This window comes from Vipera ursinii (assembly GCF_947247035.1).
Source record: "Vipera ursinii genome assembly, chromosome: 1".
NCBI lineage: Eukaryota > Metazoa > Chordata > Lepidosauria > Squamata > Viperidae > Vipera > Vipera ursinii.
In genome coordinates this window covers 155,157,302-155,169,476 of record NC_139512.1, presented here as the reverse complement: position 1 = coordinate 155,169,476, position 12,175 = coordinate 155,157,302, and the positions used below count along the sequence as shown (strand labels likewise).

The window sequence follows — 12,175 nt, the reverse complement described above, 5'->3', positions numbered from 1 at the left end:
AGAATCACCTTCCTTCCTTCCCTCAAATTAGAATCCAGTCATTCAGTATCTTTTTTTTGTAGTTATTAGAGATGTCCACTTCTCAGAAAGAGCTTCTGAATCCCATTTAGGTAACTGGAACCACTGCAGTAATTTCTAATGGATAAATCACTTCCATGTATTTTTGTAGGAATAAAAGATTAAAACTTGCCTTTAACTGTTGGCGCCAGTTGTTGATAACTGCTTCAGCTGATTTCTCAACTGTATTATCTACCTTGTGGAAAGAAACACCACAATCATGGGGGGGGCGGATAAATATTCCTTAGGTTTTCATTTTTAATATTAGAACTGATATCATTTCAATAAACTACTTTGGGGAATAACCTAATATATTTAGTTATGTTGGACTTTTTAATGGAAAGTAACTTCTAAATCTTATTTTTTTTTAAAAAAAAGCATATTTTTTTTACAATAGGTAACATAAAACAAAAAAATAATCCAAGAAAATAACATTTTGTATTTCTTTCAGTATAGGACTTGCCAGGAGTACGTGTCTACCATATAAGAAATGGATGGGCTACCTTGATTTTTTTTTAACCTCCCCCACCCCACCACATGGACACCAATATTTGCTAAAGAAATATGTTGGCAAAAGCTTTATAGTGATGTGTAGGAAAAGGCAGGGGGAAGGGAAGAAAAGGGAATTGCACCAACTGATATATATTGTTGTGCACAACATCCTAAGAACAATTCCATCTCCCATTACACTTATCATCAAGTGGAGGGCTTTTTATGTACCTCATTTCACAAGATGTCCATTTTACAGTATCTTATCTTAGATCAAATTGATCACAAAGGGCAGAATGGGTACCTGTATGTCTTTAGAATAGAGAGATTTTCTATCTAAGAGACCTTCGAAATGAGTGTGATCTGTTTTGCCAGATCACCCAATTGTTGATTGGCTACTTAGAACCCTAAGAGGTAGAAACCCTGGGGTAGATGCTTTGCCCACAAGATGCACAGAATGGAATTGCCACAACACAGTCACATTGTTTTGGCCAGTGCTTTTTTTGTAAAAGAAAAAGGTGCCAGAACTCACACATGTCATACAACCCGCCTTGCCTACCCTACAAGGTTCCATCCAAAAAAGGTGCCGGAACTCCGTTCTGAGCGTTCTATGACAAAAAAAGCCCTGGTTTTGCCCAGTAAAGGCCATGGCCCTCACTGAAATTAGAAGCCCATCCCCAAAGGCCAGATATAACCTTTTTTTGCACCTGCACATTTTACATTCAGGATCTCAAGGAGGAATCAGTTCCACTGTAAGCCAGATCCAAGGAGACCCAGTCACCTACGGTGGTCATCATCTAGGTTTGTTAGAGACATGTGTCCTGAGGTAGGGTGATACAGTTTTCTTAGGATGTTTTTTAGGGAGAACAATCTCAAATCTGGACAATAAAGCCTGATTTGAAAGGAACTATTGCCTTTACAACTTGCTGTCATGAATGACTTTCCTTTTTCTAATGCATCTTCTTCTTGTATCATCCCTCTTTGTCAGAGTCTCTAGGAATGATCTGCTAGCTAGTGTTGGCCAAAGTCAATTTTGCTCATACTGCTATATTTGCAACATGTTCAGACCTGGGGAATGGATGAGATTCAAATGAAGGATGGGGTTTTTTTTCATTGAGAGATATTTTGATAACAATTTGTGGTACAGGCTTGAATCCTAGTCAGTATCATGGTGGGCCCAAATACCACAAGCAAAATGTTGCACTACTTTATCATAAAAATAAGGGTTATCTGAACTCACTATTTTTTTCTTCTTCTCATGGTCCTGCAGGATACGATTCATTGGGTTTATCGCTTCTGTCTGAATGGCTTTGCCAAGCTTTCTAGATGCAGGACATAAAATATATACACCTATGTTATGAAAACTCGCCTTCTCGGAAAAGAGCATCATTTGCCAGACAACCACAGAAGAAATGGTTGTAAATATCACCCATTCAATCTCCTCCAAGGAGGTAATAAAACTGAAATGTTTATTGTAGAAGTTTTAAAGCCCTTCCAGGCCTCAGTAGATTTTGAATAATGGAGTAGGTTGTACTTACCTGTGTAAATCTGATGCAGATTTCAGTTCCTCCGAAACACAAAGCGAAGTACTATGAATATAGCTAAAGAAAGACCATGGAAAAAAAGGAGATACGTGTTTTTAATTTCAGCTTCTGAGTGAGCAAGTTATAATTCCTAAGAACCCAGGAAATGTGACATTTTTACTAGGTTCACGTTTACATTTTCATATGATCTATTTTGGCAATTTGAGACCCCGGCTAATTCTGTAACAGTGGTTTTATAAGATGAATTACAGAAGTGTATTGCTTAATAGAAATGAACCCTGGAAGCAAACTGGCTATATTTGAAAATATTTTTGTGTGGCAAAATGATACCTGAGCGATGTGTAGTTAATGTGAGGGCTGCTCCATTTTTCCCCCCACATTGGAGCATTTTGATTCAATTCTATTATGCACGTAGAGCACAAGGACATTCTGAGATCCCAAAGTTAGATATAGACCAGGTATTTTTTTTCAGTCTGATCACTACTGTTGAACAATAATGGCATAATTTCCCTATTTTGGGGTGGGAAACAGAGTCAAACTCCAATGAATGCTCTATAATGGCTTTAACATAGGTGTTTGAAAAAATGGAGAAGCTTCCCAAATTTCCAGTGAACGTCTCCCTGCAAAAGAGAAGATCCTGGTTCCATTCACATAAACTTTGGACCAAGTCTTTTCTTGCTTAGCCCTCAACCATGACTAAATGCAATTCTTTCTAACAGAGATTGCCCCTACCTGATACAGGATATGGATTAAAATTAGAAGAATGATTCCCATTTGTGAATGTGGATCATTATTAACCCACAAAAGTACTATGTCAGTGATGTTACTCTTGTAATATTTCGTAATATGACACAATTTTGGTTGTTTTAGAAACATTTTAGGGAGCCTGCAGCATCCCTGTAGTTCCTCGCAATCATCTTATTGCCAATCATCATGCATGATGGTTGGGATGCAATCGCTGCAGTTCTCAAATGGAAAAGATCAAGAAAAACTGTTCTCAAGCAGAGCAATTCTTTCTAATCATCAGAACTCAGAGTTTACATCATTTGGTCAGATTATATAACTCCAGCATGTTCCAGAGAGACAGGTTTCCTTTTGTCACACCCAGAAGAGAAAAAGACTTGTAGACTTGGATCTCTAACAACCATCCAAGGTAACATATCTTTACCCTTGAAGAAAGTCCTGGACCAGTGATGTTGGAAAAGAGTGTAAAAGTATAGTTAATGCTTACTTCGCTTTGATTTTAGTCAGCATTTTGGCAAGCTTGTTTGCCAATTTCTCCAGTCCTTTACCATATGTAATCTCCAAACTAGTTCTGCAGAGAAAAGAATCAATGGGCACTTATTCATCTTAAAATCTAAAACTTTGCAAACTTTTTTACCAATAGAGAAAAAAATGGGCATTGTGTATGTATGGCGAGGGGTTGGGGGGTTGGGCTAGGATGGGGAGAGGAGGGGACTATACAGCAGGAGTTAAAATAATAGTTTTAGTCTTGGCCCAAACTGTGCTAGAGCCTGTGCAAACCAGAATCTTCCGCTAAAGACTCTAATAAATCTCACAAAAGTCAGACTTGGGGGAAGTTGAATAATATGTGAAAACAAAGTGGACAAATCCACCAGTCCAAAGACAACATTAAAACGAACAGCTAATTTATAGGTGTAATCTCTCTTCCTCCCTCCCTCCCTCCCTCATTGATCTGATCTGATCTGTTAGATCTTTTTTATTTTTAGGAATAAGCATCCTTTCATAAATTCGGCAACTTTGCCTAATTAATCAGGCAAAAAGGGCCATATTCTAGAACAGGAACAGAGCAAGTTGCTTTACATTAAATCAAAGCCTGTCTATCAGGTTTAGTGGTGCCTGCACTGAAATGGAGCAACTATCCAGGGTTTTAGAGTTTTTCTTTTTCTAGTCTTACTTTGGAAAGCCAGAGAATAAAACTTCTTCATAAATAATGGAGACTCTAAACTGCAACCTCTCTTCATCTAAGCTTGCTAAGCTTGTAAGCCGCCCTGAGTCTTCGGAGAAGGGCGGGATATAAATGGAATTAAATAAAATAAATAAATCTTGGAAAATTTGATGGGCCTTATGTAGAGAATAACAGTGGGGACTGAGGCGTTTCTTTCTTTGGAAGATTTACATGCCACTCATTCCCTTAATGCTTCTAAACAACTTACAAAATTCTTCTGCAGTGATGAGGAAGAATCCATTGAGTTGAATCAAAAGAACCTTTACTGAGAGAAACTGGATGCAGTAAAGTCAGGCGGAATCTGAAGGTCCCGCACGAAGCATAAAGCAATCCTTTGGTTTTCCCAATCCCAACCCCCCTGATCAGTCCCCTTGGCAGCCAATGTGATGCTGGGAAAATGTTTTGTTTCACTGTTCGGGGGGGGGGGCAGCATGTCAGGTCCACCATCATTCTCTGGTGTCCGGCCATTGTGCTGAGAGGGGATGGAGGAAGGCATGCTTGGGATTGTTGCTTTGGCTGTTCGCTTGGGAATTGGGGGGGGGTGGAACTGTCTTCAGAGGTCTGACACCATAACTGGATAGTGGGGGAACCAAGAGGCTCCAAAGGGACTTTCTCTAGTTTCTCGGGCTGTAAAATTAGACAGCAGGAGATTTGTACTTTCAGACTTGCAAGGTTGGTGACACAGCCTTCCCAGACTAATTCTACCTCATTGTAAAGCTACATTAATAGAACCTTACAAGTCTGAAAATACAACTCCCACCATCTCCTTCACAGCTCAAGAAACTAGGGTTGTCCCATCCACTGTAGCAGCAGACTGTGCCATCTCTTATTTGATCGTTCCTTGTGAAGCTTTTCCTCATCCGTCACTCAAGGTCTTTCTCACATACCGTTACAGCTGCTGTTGCTCATTCTTTGACTAAAAAAAGAATAAGGATAGGGTTTTTTTGGGGGGGAGGCTTGTTGTTTGTCTTTACAAAATGGACAGGAAAGTGTTCTCTTGCTCTCTCTTATCTCAAGTAACAACTAGGAATCTGGGATTTTGGCTCATCACTGTAGGTTGACAAATGTCCTTCCTTGCCATGGCGGCTGTTTTCAATCACGTTTGCAGCACTAAATTAGAATTAACACTTCCCTTTCCTAAAGGGTTTCTCAGCTAGAATTCATGCATCCTTTAAAAAAATTGAAAGGACAGAATTTGATTTTTTTTTAGAAAAACATCAATAAAATGGAAAAAAAAAACAGAACACAGAGAGAAATTATGCTTTACCTGTAATGGCTAATTCATTCTCTCTGCTGCTGGGAAATAGAATAACAGAGTTGAAAGGGACCTTGTAGGTCATCCAGTCCAACCCCCCCCCCCACCCAAGCAGGAGACTCTACACCATTTCTGACAGGTGGCAGCCCAGTGTCTTCTTAAAAGCTTCCAGGGATGAAACTCTCACAACTTCTGAAGGCAAGCTGTTCCATTGGCTGATTGTTCTCACTGTCAGAAAAATTCTCTTTATTTCTAGGTTGAATCTCTCCTTGATCAGTTTCCATCTGTTATTCCTTGTCTAGCCTTCAGGTGATCTGGAAAACAGGTTGACACCCCCCCCCCCTCTCTGTGACAGCTGCTGGAGGCAGGATGGGCAGTTCGTTTAGCTGTACCCAGTGCTGGTTTTATCCCTATGCACGCACAGACACCCTCCAAAACAACAACAACAACAACAACAATGAAGCAAAATATTTAACTAGTTCCAACAGGTCATTTGGAAGGGGTTTGATCGTTGCTAAGTTTTTAAGAACATAAATACTGCAAAAATGGTTTATACTCTCAGTCGATAAATATTTATTTCCAGACAGCATGAATCCATCACCGATGGATAAATTATTATTTAGCTGGACTTGGAAGGAGGTTAATGGGATTTTGCACCTTGTTTCAAAGAGTAATTTTTCTTTGGCAGACACCTCTTTAGGGACAGAGGATGGATTTTTACTTTTTCAGAACAACCGATTTTTTTTTAAAAAAATGTCTTCCTCTTCCAACACATGCCGTTCCTTGTGCTGTATTTGTCAGAAGCTCCCTGTTATTCTGGAGATTTCATCCATTCCCGCTGCTCTATAATTCATGTCACTCAGCAGCTCATATTAAAGTCAGCACCACTCTCCTAACAATTCTCATTTGCACTGTCATGAATCAGTTATGCCCCGTTTGCCCTCAGCACTCATGTAATTTACATGAGAAAACCAGTTCCTGTCTCAGCCACTCTCATTGGCTTTGACCTGAAGGTAATTTATCAAACAGGCTCCTTGAATGAGGGTGGAGCAGGAGAGGACTATAAGAAAACGTCTAGGGCAAATAACCAGCAGACTGTTAAAACAGTTATTACAGCCACAGGTGATATAACTGTATCCTTTGAAAGGCACGGATCACACATCAGAGATAGATGTACATATGTCGAGCAGTTTCTCTTGAGTATCCTTGATTTGATAAGGTACAATTGAATATCTAAAGCAGCCTCAGTTGAAATACTCTTGAGGTTTGAATAATATCGGGTCCATAGGTACCTATTCTTTACTACAGGCAAGTGGAAAAAAACACTAGCACACTCTTCAGGAAAGGGGTGCGCAAGCTTTGCAGGCAGACAAAGCTTGCCGACCTTGATAGCTCTTGTTTCAAAAGATAAGGTGGCCAGTGGGGACACAGAGCCTGAGAACTGGTAGGGGAGAAATGGCCTGCTTAGCTTGCTGAGATTAAGAATTTCAAGATTACTTTAAATGGCAACTTTGAAGCAATCCCCAATTGAAATCAGAATGGCATCAAATAAGTACTTGGGGAGAACCCCACGTTCTAAGATGTAATCTAGAATCCAAATGTTTTTTGATGAACTGTGTGGGAAGTTAGCCCACACCCAGAGAAGGAAATATTAAAAAGGCAGAATATTATATTTCCTCAAAGGATCTTTAAAAGGCAGAAAAGCATGCCCAGTTTTTCTTAATAGCCCCAAATCTCCCTCCCCCAAGCGGAAACCAGCTCTGTAGAAATGCAGATACCGTAATCTTGTCAGAAAGATTGGAGCCAGGAAGCTGGGATTAGAAAGAGAAAGATTCCTAGAATCAACAATCCCTCACACCAAAAATGCAACAGTCATCAGCCACAGCCCCAGGGAAACAGGACATAATAGGATTAACCTTTGGGACATAATAGGATTAACCCACCATCATCAGAATACCAGAAAGACACACTCAGGCCCAGGTCAAAATTCATGCCAGAGGAACAACTCCAAACAAAAGCTCAAGAAGGTATAAAAACCCACCACTTCCTACTACATGTAGTCAGCTTTCCCAAAGCCATCTTTCTATCTGGCTCTCCTCTTCAATAAACTAAAATCTTCTTTCTAAAGCAGTATCCATTTTGATTATTCCCAGTTTGGACTGGACCCTGATGAATATTTTTCTTTCAACAACTGGTAGAACAGCTACTTCTCACATCACTCCATTAAATTGCATATCTGAAGTGGATTCATTTTTGACTTCAGGTTTTGTGTGAACACAGCTCTTGTGCATACATTTATCGCTTACTGCGTTATGTATGAACACAGACATTGTGGTTTATTCAACAATCCATGATTAAAACCAGCCATGTCTTCCTGCAACGTGTGAATCCAACTAGTTACTGAGCCAAATTCATGCTTGATTCAGAATCAGGCTGTTAAGAATAGTTGTGCATTAAATTTTCTCAGTATTATGAAAATAACTGATGCTCCAGCATCTATGAAAGGAAGAGCAGTGATTTTTTGTTCAACTTCATTTCCCCCTCCTTTTAACTGCACAGATGGTGAAATGTTTCATTCTATTTATAAAAGCATCATTTTCATAAAGACATCTCATACAAAAGAAATCCTAAGGTTTAAGATGCAAGACAAATCTTCAGTGGAGTGGCAATTGCTTTTTGAAAGGTACAGCTAACGAAAGCCACAGTGCTCAAAATATTTGACAAGAAAATGAATTGGGTTTTCAGGATGAAATAAGCTGCAGCTAAAAGTCTTTCTTCTCTCTTCACTGTTAAGTACATCTTGGTAAATCTTATGGAACTTTTGTTACGGAAATATAGTAAAAGGTAAAGGTTCCCCCACACATGCGTGCTAGTTGTTTCCGACTCTAGGGGCCGGTGCTCATCTCCGTTTCAAAGCCGAAGAGCCAGCGCTTGTCTGAGGACGTCTCCGTGGTCATGTGGCCGGCATGACTAGACGCCAAAGGCGCACGGAACACTGTTACCTTCCCAACGTAGTGGTCCCCTTTTTTCTACTTGCATTTTTATGTGCTTTCGAACTGCTAGGTTGGCAGAAGCTGGCATGAGTAACAGGCGATCAACAATAACTGCTACAAAAAGTATCTTCTAAGCTAGAGGTACAACTGATATGAAGAAAGTAGAATGGTAGGTTTCAATTAAAGGTCATCCATTTTAAATTAAAAGGAACAGTTTAAAGTTATTCCCTGCTGAAGTCAGTAAAGCATAAAAAATGTAAGATGTTATTCAGAATGAGGGTGTGACTATTCTTACATAACTCCCATCATCAGAAGGAAATCATGTAGGATGAAGCAAGTTGAAGAGCTGATTCAATGGTTCCCATGTCAATCAAGACTGCAAACAGGTGGCCCTCAATCTGCTGTTAGATTGTCGCTTCTAATGTCTTCATTCTGTCTCCATGATTGGCTGAATCTGAATCTGGGACTGTGCTCCAACACAATTTGAAGACTATAGGTTTTCCATCTGGGCCTTAAAGTGAACATTAGGGAAAGAATATTCTACATCGCCTTTTTGAGTAATTAAGTGCAAGGCAGCAGATACATTTTGCCATCACTTTTTTTTACAGTAAATAACAGGGTTCAAATTAAATTGCTTTGTTTAACTAGGTCTGACGATTTGGGCATTCTTTGTTGGAGGTGGCTGATGGGATAGAGAGAAGGTCTCCAACCTCATGTCCTCTTGGATTTTAGTCTTTATTTAACCTTTCACAATTTTAATTGTTTTCTATAATCGTTTTAAACTTTTTTATCGTTCTATAAGCCGCCCAGGGTTGCTACAGCAGTGAGATGGGCAGCATGTACATTTAACAAATAACATATAAAATGTGTCAAGTAACTAATCTGCAGCAAAGTGACAAGGGGAGCACATCAAATAATACTAGAGGTGATCAAAATACAGCAATAGGGAAATTAAAACAGCTGTCATCCAGAACATGCTTTCCCCTTATTAGAAGAGCTATATTGGCTTTCAGTTAATATCTGAAATGAATTCAAAGGTCTCCTGTTTAAGATCTTTAAAGCCGGGTAGAATTTGGAAATGGGGTAACTTAAAGAGAATCTTCCATATGAGATACCTGTTCCTTATAATCATCCACAAGATGCATTGGTGCAGTATTTTGTAGCAGAGCTTATTTGTTTATTTTTTGTCGCCTTGATTATTTCAAAATAGATAGATGATAAATAGATGATATTTTAATTTGTATCAACAACGTTCTGCAGAGCTTGTTAGTTTCCCCATTGGCTGGAATTTGCTTCACTGTCTCTTGGGATTCAGTTGATGTAACATTCACAGGTCTTTAAAGGGGAATTGTGCCTTGGCTCAGACGTGTTTTGTGTAACACCAATAAAATGAAAGCACTTTGCTCATTCCAGTTTAAAATGCAAGTCGGGTTGATTTGAACTTTCTTGGCTCTTTGTGGAAATGATTTTAGCATCCTCTTTGTCTTCTCTTCCTCTGGCATTTGAGTTCAAATGTTTTAATTTCCATTTTAAATTGCTGTATTGCTATTTTTGCAAATTCAATTAAGGCTAATTTTTACTATCAGAACAAGCCAGCTTCTTAAACAAATTGACTTGTTTTAACAAACCTGGGCTCCCTAAGCCAGAATTCATTGGATTTAGATGAAATGGCAGTCTTGTAAGCCAATCACAAATAGAAATAAAAAATCTCCAGTATTTTCCCTATGAGATGTGGCTATGCAAGTTTGGGTAACAGTATACAAGAGCACACTATGATCAAGCCAGACAAACATCATGGAAAAGAAATAAAATCCAGGTATACAATATTATTTTGAAACTTGTCTTTTCTCTCCATGGTATTAGCTGTCCTGGTAACCACTGGGTGAGTAAATTAAACATTCATTGCAACCAATTCATAGTCTCATCTTAAAGCCTGCTCCATGTGACACCAACTCTCTCTTCCTTCCCAATTTTGAAAACAAAAACAAATTCAGCAGCAGGATTTGTTGCATTCTCTCAGGCTGTTCATACATACCTCTGTTGAAGGATAGATAAGAGTTGTTTGCAGTAATTATCTCCATTTTTAGAATACCCTTTCAGCTCTTGGTATGCCTGATCATGCTGAAACACAGCACAGGGATTGAGTCACTTAGAGGGTTTAACATTTCGCAATATTTCAAGCCTACGCTAGGGTGGCCTGCTATGTTGTTCTGGCACAAAGCATTTGGAATTGTCTGTACCTGCATGGGGTGTGTTATTGTGTGTTTGTGTGTGGGGGGGGGGAAGGAATGAGTGAGTGGCAATGATTCTTCCCAGCAGGAAACATTGGGAATAAAGGAATATTAAAAGAATAATTCATTTCTTAAACAGATGAACCAATGAGAATATAAAGTGCCAAGATTTGTGAGTGTGCATGCACAATAATTTCAGCTACTAAGGTGCACTCACAAAGAGATGTATTTACAATATCACACCTTTTTTAGCATCCACACAAGTGTACATGCCTGCTCAGTTACCTCCCTCTTTCGAAAATACCATTTTTTTGTTTTCCTAATGTATAAATGATGTTAATTTTTGAAAGCATTACAGTATTAATACAACTGAAAAGCACAAAGCAGCAAAAGTTAAACCAGTTTGTACCCACATGTAGTGGATCCAAGCAGAGAAAGAGAAAAATTCTGGTAACTCTATCCAACTCTATCTAGACTTTCTGTGAAATATTTGTAACTGCCAAAGGACAAAATAGCAGTAGCATTTAGACTTATATACCACTTCACAGTGGTTTACAAGCCCTCTCTAAGTGATTTACAGAGTCAGCATATTTCCTCCAACAATCTGGGTCCTCATTTTACTGACCACAGAAGGATGGAAGCCTGAGTCAACCTTGAGCCATTGAGGATCGAACTCCTGGTGTGTGGGCAGAGTTAGCCTGCAATGCTGCATTCTAACCACTGTGCCACCACGGTTCAAATACATTTGAAGCTGTAATATATGGATATTATCTTCAAGGATGTTAGTATTTCTCATTTATTTTTTGCAATGCATCTACCCAAAAAGAAATTTGAAACATGACCCAGGATTGAGGATGTGTTTCAGGCTGTCCTCCAGTTAACATCACCTAGTGGTGAAGCTCAAAGAAAAGAGTTGCATATTATTTGGCTTCCTGCCTTGATAATTGGTTGAAATTAAGATTCCAGCAATGATTAGAATGTTTTACCCGGGCAGGAGACGAATGTGATAAAATCCATGATTGAACAAACAAGGAAGTTTTCCCACTACTAGTAAGGGCACTGCATTTTATTCTCTATAACTCTTTACACACCCAAGAGTTGTTTCAAACAGTCGGAGGAAATTTTGCCGTAACTTTTTGCAGCCTCCTTCTTGATCTGAATGATAAATATAGTCTTTGAACTGGAAAAAAGTTAGGCATTTCTGATGTAGGACAAGGGTGGGCATTGGCAGAGGGATATAGGAGGCCTTATAAATTTTGGACCTGCTTTGAAACGGGGAAAGGAAGCTACTATTGTTGCAACAGATTTGTTTAACTAGGGTAGAATAATATGAGTTTGTGTCCTTGTTTTAATTCACATTTTTTTCAGTGTTTTTGTTTAGTTTTGTCTCTGTTTAATTTTTTTTCTTTTGGATTTTTTTTAAAAATCCCATTTATATCCCGCCCTTCTCCGAAGACTCAGGGTGGCTTACAATCTAAAGCACAATGTGCTTAGCAATAGCCTTCATTCTATGTATATGCCTGCTTATTAGGGCTTTCAGGGGCCGCCAAGCGGCATTATTACAAAGTCAGCTTATTGCCCCCAACAATCTGGGTCCTCATTTTACCTACCTCGGAAGGATGGAAGGCTGAGTCAAC

At 39.1% G+C, this 12,175-nt stretch overlaps 1 protein-coding gene across 1 annotated transcript in view; it reads right to left on the bottom strand.

Moving 5' to 3' along the window:
- The window catches only part of NOSTRIN (nitric oxide synthase trafficking), a 34,008-nt gene that overhangs the window by 20,453 nt on the left and 1,380 nt on the right, over positions 1-12,175 (bottom strand). The window contains exons 2-6 of the mRNA XM_083349771.1: positions 10,343-10,428; positions 3,322-3,405; positions 2,085-2,147; positions 1,787-1,868; positions 191-253 (exon numbers count right to left, since the gene is read on the bottom strand). Coding sequence (XP_083205897.1) covers positions 191-253; positions 1,787-1,868; positions 2,085-2,147; positions 3,322-3,405; positions 10,343-10,428 — 378 coding nt within the window. The remainder of the gene's footprint in view (positions 1-190; positions 254-1,786; positions 1,869-2,084; positions 2,148-3,321; positions 3,406-10,342; positions 10,429-12,175) is intronic.